The sequence below is a fragment of the Sycon ciliatum genome, unplaced genomic scaffold (genome assembly GCF_964019385.1).
Source record: "Sycon ciliatum unplaced genomic scaffold, ocSycCili1.1 SCAFFOLD_2562, whole genome shotgun sequence".
NCBI classification, from domain to species: domain Eukaryota; kingdom Metazoa; phylum Porifera; class Calcarea; order Leucosolenida; family Sycettidae; genus Sycon; species Sycon ciliatum.
Window position 1 is genome coordinate 1 of NW_027044479.1, and position 10,000 is coordinate 10,000.

At 46.4% G+C, this 10,000-nt stretch overlaps 2 protein-coding genes across 2 annotated transcripts; one reads left to right on the forward strand and one right to left on the reverse strand.

Moving 5' to 3' along the window:
- Nucleotides 1-321: 321 nt before the first annotated feature.
- Nucleotides 322-3,878, reverse strand: LOC135830363 (arf-GAP with coiled-coil, ANK repeat and PH domain-containing protein 2-like). The gene is made up of 4 exons (XM_065342625.1): nt 3,387-3,878; nt 1,574-1,631; nt 1,007-1,065; nt 322-416 (listed from the first exon to the last, which is right to left on the reverse strand). Exons 1-4 carry the CDS (start codon nt 3,452-3,454, stop codon nt 344-346), a joined length of 258 nt encoding a protein of 85 aa, XP_065198697.1. The 5' UTR covers nt 3,455-3,878; the 3' UTR covers nt 322-343.
- Nucleotides 3,879-4,290: 412 nt separating this feature from the next.
- Nucleotides 4,291-10,000, forward strand: LOC135830362 (uncharacterized; the record flags this gene model as incomplete). The annotated part of the gene is given in 7 exon segments (XM_065342624.1): nt 4,291-4,451; nt 7,078-7,353; nt 7,820-8,036; nt 8,254-8,357; nt 8,669-8,779; nt 9,171-9,231; nt 9,907-10,000. Coding segments are annotated over 6 exon segments (839 nt in total), but the record flags the coding sequence as incomplete, so codon positions are not given.

Consider the following 10,000-nt stretch of genomic DNA (forward strand, 5'->3'; position numbering starts at 1 on the left):
ATTTGAAAAAGGGTCCTAAAAGGGTGCCTGAACTGGGGTTCGAACCGCAGAATGCACTGTTGCAGGCGGGGTCAAACGGCCTGGATTTTGATGGTTTTCCCAATTCAGTGCTTTTGGGGCAAAACCTGGCCGAAATCCTATTCTTGCTATGGCTTGCTTTTTGGACAAAAAAACTTCAGAAACATAATTGGAAGAGGATTCCATATGGGATTGCAGAAAAAAATTCTAAAAAAACTCAACGTTTGACCCATTTATGGCCAAAAGCTAGAAGTTCATTTTTTTCTGAATGGACTGTAGCTGAGTCTCTCGTGCACTGTGAAAATGTCTGCAGCAAAATATGTTTTCAGGGACCTACTTTGATTTGAGCGTCGTCGCATACTTGCAGGCCCATCAGCGTCAGAGTTTCCATAAACAACCTAAAATCCGCAGGTGGAAGCGGAACAAGACAAAGCCAGCCATAAGTGGTGCACACCACACCACTCCACCCCCCCCCCCCCCCTCCCCCCCCCACACACTTACTCAACCCTTCTGCATGTACTCCACCAACCTAAAATCCGCAGGTGGAAGCGGAACAAGACAAAGCCAGCCATAAGTGGTGCACACCACACCACTCCACCCCCCCCCCCCCCCCCCCACACACACACACTTACTCAACCCTTCTGCATGTACTCCACCCTCCCCCCCACACACTTACTCAACCCTTCTGCATGTACTCCACCCCCCCCCCCCCCCCCCCACACACACACTGCCCTGCTGCTACTACATTCTGTACACAAGATTGCACTAAAGTTACTACCTAGAATGCATCTGCAGACACTCGAAACATACGTTAACAGAACATTGGCACTGACTATCGAGAAAAGTTGACGCCTACACCCGGACACTAAAGTAAATGTGTGCGGCAAACCCCAAGTCAAAAACGAGACGCAAGTGGAAACTACCCAAATAGCATTAGCCACTGATAGTATGCCCACACAAGCCACACAAGCCACACCCAGACACGTACTTGCTGGCTTGTGAAAATGCGCGGCCAGCCTCGATGTACTTTTTGCATTGCTTGATGGTCTGCAGGCAGAACGAGCCAACAACAAAAGGCAAAATGTAGACATAGCGATGAGAATCAAGACATCCTCAATGCGATGCCGGCTTGATATAAATAGTGTCTTACACACATTCATGTGCGTGACAATGCCTGTCATGACCGGATGACCGCGGTACAGTCAGTATTGTCCTTGATTCCTCTGGCCAGGGAGAGAACTATGGCGGTTGTGAATGGCCCCAGCATGGAAGCCCTTTCCTTTCCAGACCTGTTTCCATTGACCGCTTCCCTTCTAAGATCACCTGCACAACATAGTGGCCAGGCTCGAACAGTTCAGCTGCACCAGCGCCGGGAGTGTAGGGAGCTTGGACAGTTCAGTAGCATGGTTGGTTAAGACAAACACCAGTGACATTGATGAGTCAGTTATCAGATGGTCAAAAAGAAATGAAAAATCCGCAATACAGTGACCATGGGACACAGCGGACACGTGATAACGCCAATGAAAAGAGTTCCATTGCTGCTGCCTAGGCATACCTTTTCAATGTGTGATTCCAGCTTTGAGATCTGAGCCTCGTGTACCTCCAGATGACTCCTGCGACATGAAGACAAAATTGGCTCCTAATGTCAAAATGGGGTTTTCGGGAGTATAGAATGACATGTGTGTGTGTTCGTGTGTGTGTGTGTGTGTGTGTGTATGTGCGCGCGCGACCGTGCGTGCATGCGTGTGCATAACTGGGTTGTCGTCTACTAGCAACAGATAACTCGTGAAATCGTTCCCACGGCTTCACTCAACGAACTCTGCCCTTATCAATTGGAATAGATCTACTGCTACCACTACCACCACCACACCTAACATAGACAGCCAGATGCATATTTATAGATCTCGTAATAACTGTTGCTACCATAGAGATGCAAAGGGCAAAGACCAGAAATACTGAGAACGAATATTCACTCGAATACCGCTTCACCCAATGAACAAATGCTCTACTATTCCCCGTGCACCAGCGATGCACTCCGAAAAAAATAATCACGTCTTGCCAAGCTGCCTGCCTTCTCTAATGTGCCCCTGCTCTCCTCCGTCATTGCCCGCACATTGTTACCATATGGTTGGGACGACCCTCGCAGCAGCATTACAGCACCAGCATACCTTTCAGAGCATGCCTTGTAGCGCGAATGCACCACGCTCCGTAATAATTCAAGAAATTTCCTTTTCCAATGTTCTAGGAGCGTTGTCAGTTCTTAGAAATGCACTTTTAGACAGAACATATTCCAACGAATGTATTCGCTTGATGTGTTCCTAAATATGTCAGGTGATGCGGCCACGAATCCGGCTAACTGTACTTTTTTTTTAATTCCAACAATCCAAAATTTACACGTCCAGCTACTGTCTCAGCTACTGCCTCTAATGGCGTAATGCGGGTATGGCATTAATTGATTGCCAGTGTCTGGTGTGTTATGATACCGTAAAAGCCCGTAATAACGCCCACCCAGTATAACGGCCGCTGCTCGTATACACGCCCAAGCGCCGCGTGTCAGCACTCTTGTCCCATTTTCTAGCCCACCTCCGAGTAAACGCCCATGGGCGGCAGCACAGGCCCAGTACACAGTGCAGTGCATGCATAGATCCACTTGCATGTACGGTACTGTAGTGCAGCTCAATGAAATCCAGTCGTGTCACTCAAATTTGCGCCTTCAATCATTTTGCAGGCCAGTGTTCGCAGGCCTAGGGCTGCACAACGCCCGACGCGTACTTGAATGACGCGACTGGATTTCATTGAGCAGCACTGTATAACTTAGTGCACAGTACACTGCGCTAACTTTATACGTACATGTAGCAGTACGGCATGATGTGGAAAGAAGTCTGGTTTCACTTATAACTAGTATCCGAAATAACGCCCGGGCCCTAATACACGCACATGCTCTGGACCTTCAGTAACGTTTCCGCCCAGGACCTTACTATGGGGTTCTACGGTAGTCCGATGTTTCACAAACATGGTAAATATTACACTATCCACGATCAGTTTCTCTCAACATTTGACATGATCTGTTGTGAAACAAGAATGGGAGAAATTTCTGACGTAGATCTACCAGGTGTTCTTCACTTCCTACTAACTCGACAAGAAAACAAGCCACCTTGTACCAGACTACAAGCATGTTTACCATGAAAGACACCGGTGATTGAACGTAATACACCACACGTGTCGTGTTCATGTTTCTTCCGTGGCCCACTGAAAGTTAGCGTGTTTGTGTGCTGTCCAGTATAGTATTGATAGTACTAACAAAAAGCCCATAAATAAATTAGTGTAATTATAAATGTACTGTCATGTGCTATGTACTCAAGACTCACCTGAATCGTGGCGTATCACCTAGACATTCCTCGAAATCGATGGGTTTCAGCATAGTGAACGACGACATAGTCGCTGGCAAGAATCCTCGGTGGGTCCACGAACGACAAAGAAATCAAACGATGAAGACAGCAGCCAGTCCTGAGTTTGCTCAACAAGTCGTTCGAACTGCACGCATACGACCCAGGTGTTCCGAGGGTGGTGGACTTTTTGCTTTTGAACTACATGTACTGGCAACAATTGCACCGGTAGTGCTAGTATTACTAGATCGACAATCCATGTACAGCACTTCAGCAGTAATACAAGACTCAAGAGGTTCTGTCCGTACTCTTCTGGCAGTCTTGTTGGCGATGATTAGAACAACTATGTAGCAGCGTGCAGCTGGCTGGCTGACGGAGATATGGGCTATCTGCCACCGGCATAGAGCACGAAGGCAAGCCTTCACATCCTTTCAAGCACTTGCTCATCCCTCGGAGACTCGCTGTGACCATGGACACCTGCCATCTCCCAGTACAGTGCAGTCCAGAGCATTTCGATTTTGAAAACATTTACCTTCTTGGCTCGATATCGATACGAGCTTGAAAATGATGCCAAGAAAAGGACAAAATGATGGGAATGGGCCCGACCTGGCCTTATGAGGTGTACGCAAGCGTGGGGACGCGGAGAAACTGCCCTATAATTAATTATTGGCCTAATATAGAAAATTCGAAAGTCTGGGAAACATCAAAATCACTTGCACGACGCGACGCCACGAGATCATGTGCACGTGCATGCATCGAGGGCCTACACGTGGGGCGTAGGTCTACATAGTTATCGCATTGACATCATGCATGCATGATCAGTGATCACCAATGCAAATGGGCAATGGACCATTGACAATAAGTATTATTATTATTTGAAACAGAATGGAAATCTCAGACGTAGATCTACTATACGTTTACAATTCAACTTGAATTGTAGTAGAACATGTACATGTATATAGAGTGCAACATGGAATGAGTGTCTTGTAGTACGTGTATGCTACTGCAGTTACGTCGTTCCTGTCTTGGTCGTGAAACGAAAGGAAGGTGAGTGTCCTGTGGATAAGACTTTTCCCATAGTGTGTTTCGAAACAATTAAAAAAATAACACGGAATGAATGGTAGGAGAAGAACTGTATAAAACAACTTCTGCTCGAAGGTCAGCATATGCCATACGATTCAAACGCTTCAAAGCCTGCACCCAGTTTGATCACCCTTGAAGCAGCATTTTGCATTTTTATCTGAACACATGTTTTACTTTACGGCTGCATGTACATGTCCACACAGTATAAACCTTTCCCAAAAATCAAAATGTCAATTTTTATTTTAGTACCCGTACAGTAAGATTGGGCGCCGTAGAACACTTAGGCTGGAAAATAGCACAAATTGAAGAACAATCCAGGCTAGATTTGCGTATCTAAGAACACAATGCTTTATACGTGGTGTGTGATCGCATCACATGATGCTCTCCATGCTCGCAGAATAAGAACAAAACGACTAAAATCTGAACATTTTAGAACCATATCAGGCTGCGCCTTGAGCCCCTCCGTTCTTCGACGCCCGATCTTACTGTAGTGGCGTGCACAAAAGCGCTTGTGCCTATATCCGGGCATACGCGCACCCTCACATATAAGCACATGGGCCTATGGTGAACCCAACCCCGCGACACACTGACACCACCATGATACTGTATACATGTACCGTCTTTACAGGATTTAATGTGAAATTTCCAAAGTCCATACCGCGTACCGGAAACTCAATTACAAGTTCACATGCGCCTATATGTGAGACCAATCGACCTTCAAAAAATTTCACACCAAATATATGGCAAAAACTCGCGTATAAGCGCATGGGCTTGAATGGCGGTCATTCAATACGGTATAATTATTTAAAGCACCCCTGAGATGTTGGAAATTAGCAAGGCTTGACCACAGCTCACGACACTTTGCTGTCCCCATGGTCGCACATGCACGGGTATCAACGTGTTTGACAGTGTGCTTGTTGACGTACTGGTGGAGTGGACTCCTGGCTACACACGGCGGGCAGTACAGAGCCGCCCGCATTCCTCTGGAATAAATTAATAAGTAAAAGTAAATTATCGTGTCCGTTCCCGAAGGGAGCTCACGACGGCCACTAACACCTGGTAAGCCCAGCGGCAGATGCAACGCCTAATGGTGGGGGCGAGGGGATACGTCTCAAAACTAATGGCACTCTATTCCTCTGGAATAGCACAAAATTACTTTAAATTAGCCATTTCCAAACGAAGGTAAGTAGGTTCACAAGCATTCACACAATTTTACACATCCAGTCAATAAGGCACTTCTCAGATGGTATGACAAGTTTTCGTTTCCCTTCTCTTCAGGATTATACAGGGAATGGCTGAAACGAAAAAATGACGGATGTGTAAAATTGCTTGAATGCTTGCGAATCGACCTTCGTTTTGGAAAATTATTGACACACACACGCACGCACGCACGCACGCATGCACCACCACCACCACCACCACCACCACTAGAGAAGATAGTAGTATATACAGGTACACAATGTTCAATCTTCGAAGATTTCCTTTGACGGCTTTGCCCAACACATCCTTCTCGAAACACCATATGACTTCTTGAATCTGACAACACCGATTTCCGGCAAGGTATCTGAAGAAATGTATCATTGCCAGTTGTTTACCGTGTTTTTCCAGCATTCGTAGTCCGTCTCCTGCAGGATGTTTCCAAAACAAATGGCTGGAACTTGTGTACATCTTGTATTGTGGCTTCTTGCAGCTTCAGGACTACAAGACAATGCTTGGGTGAACACACTCCTTCCCTGTAAATCTGAATCAGTTCCTTTTGAAAGCTTACCTTTCGGCACTTGGCCATTGTCCGGTAAATTAAACAGCGATGCTGTGGAAGCTGCGAAGGAGCAGTTTATATGCACGGTAGCGTGCCCCAAAAAGATTTGAATTGTCTCACATTCAGGGAGGGAGAAGCATAAATCACTGTGCCAATGCACTGCAAAGCAAAATTGTAAGCCAAAAAGATGTGAATTGTTTCACCTTTCGCGAAGAGTGAAGCAGAAACCACTGCGCAAATGCACTGCAAAGCAAAGCTGTAGACCGAAAAATGTGAATTGTATCATGTCTTGGGAGGGAGAACCAGAAACACATGCGCCAATGCACTGCGAAACAAATACATGTAGGTGGAAAGTGTGAGGAATGCAGACAGCTCAGATATCTCTGTCATTGTGATTGGTTTCCCCTGCTATATTTCACAATTCTCGTGCTCAACAAAGGATAAGGTGCGAACAACCGAATCCAGTAACAGTGTCTTGGTTATATTCCACTCCCTCACCTCGACGTGGTTGAGCACTCTTTCTGCTTAGCGTCAAAGCTATCGGCCCTCGCGCAAAGCTATCGGCCCTCGCGCAAAGCTATCGGCCCTCGCGCAAAGCTCGCTGCATTTCTCACAGTTAGAGCATTCTGACCCTGATGCTTTGGCTGTTGGCTATCAGTTTAATAATGCTTTGCTGTTGACTAGACTGACTTGAGATCGGTTTGCCAGTCACTCTGGGCTCTGATTTATGTGCGGAAATATGTTATGCATCACACATGTGTGTGCGTGCATTTGCATGTGTATATTTTCATCCTTTTGAAACAAAAAATTCTCCATGGTTTGTTGTTTCAGCAACTGCCAGGTAGTAATTTAACTATGCCAGTATGTGGTGCACTTCTTCGGAGTGTCCGACCTGCCCACTGTCAATTCCGAGCGGGTGTTGGCTGTTGCTGGCGCTATGCTCATCATTCGACGGCTGACCCGGTTGCATATTTGGCAAAGCGTGCACTTCCGCCATGGTGCAAGGTGCACGTGGAATCGAACATGAACGTTATCGTGCTACCGAACACATATGTTACTCGTTTCCTTGTCGGCGCATCCAAGCCGGAGCTTGAAGATGGCGACCAGGTGGGACTTCTCTTTGGAATAGCAGATATGCTGAATGTTACTCTCTTAGCTTAATCTTTTGAGGTCTCGTCACGAAATGTGCGATCGTGTACATATGCATTGCACAACACATACCCTGTACCACGAATGGCCTGTGCAACACTCAGGGGATTCTGTCCCTGCATTAGCTATGCTTGTCACATGCTATGAGATTGTGTCTAATAATAATAACAACACACAGACACACACACACACACACACACACACACACACACACACACACACACACACACACACACACACACACACACACACACACAAACACACCCATGCATGCGCACGTACGCGCACACACACACACACACACACACACACACACACACACACACACACACACACACACACACACGGCATGTGCTGTATGACCGTCTCACAGTGTAGTACAATATCAAAATGGTGTGCTTATTTCATATCATTTGCTCATCAGGTGATGTCAGTATGGCTAGGCAAAGGCAGCAGCAAGTCACCGCCAGCCCCCGTCACCTTTCAAGCCTTACCAGACAGTGCGAAAGACTTGGTGACGTTTGGCCTTGAGTCATCAGACGATGTATCGATCTCCTGCCACGTTTCAGAGTCTGTGCTACGCGAACTTCATGGCATTGTGCCAAGCCCTACCTTTGTGTTCCACATACCCTTGAAAACAAGTAAGTACACACACATACTTGGTTTTCTCAGTGTAGGCGGATCTCTGCTGTTCCTGAAGTGCTAAGTTGTGTGTAGTGCACCGGTTCTGTATGGCGCTGCCAGTCTAAATGCAACAGCTTTGTGCACTGTATGGCTCGCACAACATAACTCCTTTGGGTGGTGTAACTTGTGATTGGTGGTGAGTTTTGCAATTCCTATTTCTCTTGGTTCTGGAAGGTGTTGACCTGCTTACAGGCGGACATGCAGTTGTGCACGGTATTGACTGTGATGATGTAACGATGAGGTCATCATCTGGAAACTGTGAGGTGTCAGGGCTCAAGGTAAATATGATGGGGGTTGCTGGCGTTGCTACTCACCCAGTTCCCGGATACATTGAGGCACGCGATAAGTCTTTTTAACGGTTTCAAATATTATTTGAACAGTTTCCTGGGAGAGCCTGAAGTGTGTCCTTCTTCTGAATATTATTTGAAATCATATTTTGATGTTTGGCGATTACGGCAGAATGTCCTGAACTTTTCCAGAAATGAATCAGAACTTGGCTTTTGCAGTGTGTTGGGGAAGTGAGGCCTACTCTAAAGACTTCCCCTTGTTCATGCATTTGTTTTATTCTTCTTGTGTTTTGTTGTTATAGGTGTCCAATCAAGTGAGTATGGTGGCAGACTGCCAGTCTACTGATGACGCCGGCTCCATCACCATACTGGACACCGTGCAGGCATCCAGCATCTCTGCTGTGGCAACACGGGTCAGTATAATATACTTATTATGCCAGTGGTACCAGCTGTGGTGTTTGTTGCTCGTGACATACTGTGTGCATCTAGCATGGCACTGTTCAAGACGCAAACGAGGTTTTTCAGGGACTGTTCATGGAAGAAGTACAAGTAGATCTACTGGTACTACAGCTATGGCCGTACAGAATCAATAAGGACAACAACTAGACAAGTCACTTGAAGTGCTCCAAGAACAATATCAAGACTTGTTTCTTGGACAGTGATTTTCGGGATAATCAACAGGAATGTCGGGATCTCGGGAGTTCATCCAAAAAGAGGGATACTCCCGAAAAATCGGGATACTTGGCAGGTATGTTTTCAAGGTGCGTATGTATTACTCTTGCTCTGTTGATTTTGCGCATGCAGCGAATAGAGTGCAACCGGCTACTGGCGCTTGATGTCTCCATGTCCGTGGATCACAAGGAATGTGAGTACGTCCATCATACTTGGGCACGTGTCGGCCCTCCTCATCAGGTGTGTAGCCGGGGAGGAGGGGGGGGGGGGGGGTGCAATGCGCATGCATCCGATGTTGGTTCAGCATGTGTATGCTCGGGCCACATGGCATTGAGATCTTAATGTACGATATCCATTTTGAAGCCAAGATCGAGTGCGGGTATGGAACGGCCATGAGGCCAAATTGTAGCTGCACTTATATTTGGCCATAGAAAGCACAGGGCCAGGTTTTTGTATTTGAAAATATCTGGTGCATATGGAAAAGTGGTATGAAACTGCTGAAGTACTTCTCATTAACATTGTCATATCATTGTCAACTTGTCAAGCCTTGTAAACATTGAAACACTCACAGTGACTGTGGTCATGTTCTCATGCTGCATACACGTAGTGCCCGAAAAGCTGGGGTCGTATTTACAATAGGTATGGTTAGCATTTTACTGTTTACGCTACAATCCAACGGCACTCGTATCCATCACCCCAAATACCGTCGGTTTGGTATCGTTTCGACGATAGAAAGCTCTGTTTACCGGGAGAACGAAACGGTAAGATTCCAACTAGGAGAGCACTTTAATAATAATAAAAGTACTTGTGGACACTCGAATTCGGTGGGCTGCAGCAATTGTTACCTGTTGTGTTTGTTCTGCTGTAGCAAACTACTCTGATCAGATTGGAACTAGCGTGTCTGCTAGCCTACATGCCGAGTCTATCTATGCTCAGAAGATTACATTGGCATCTTCGGGATC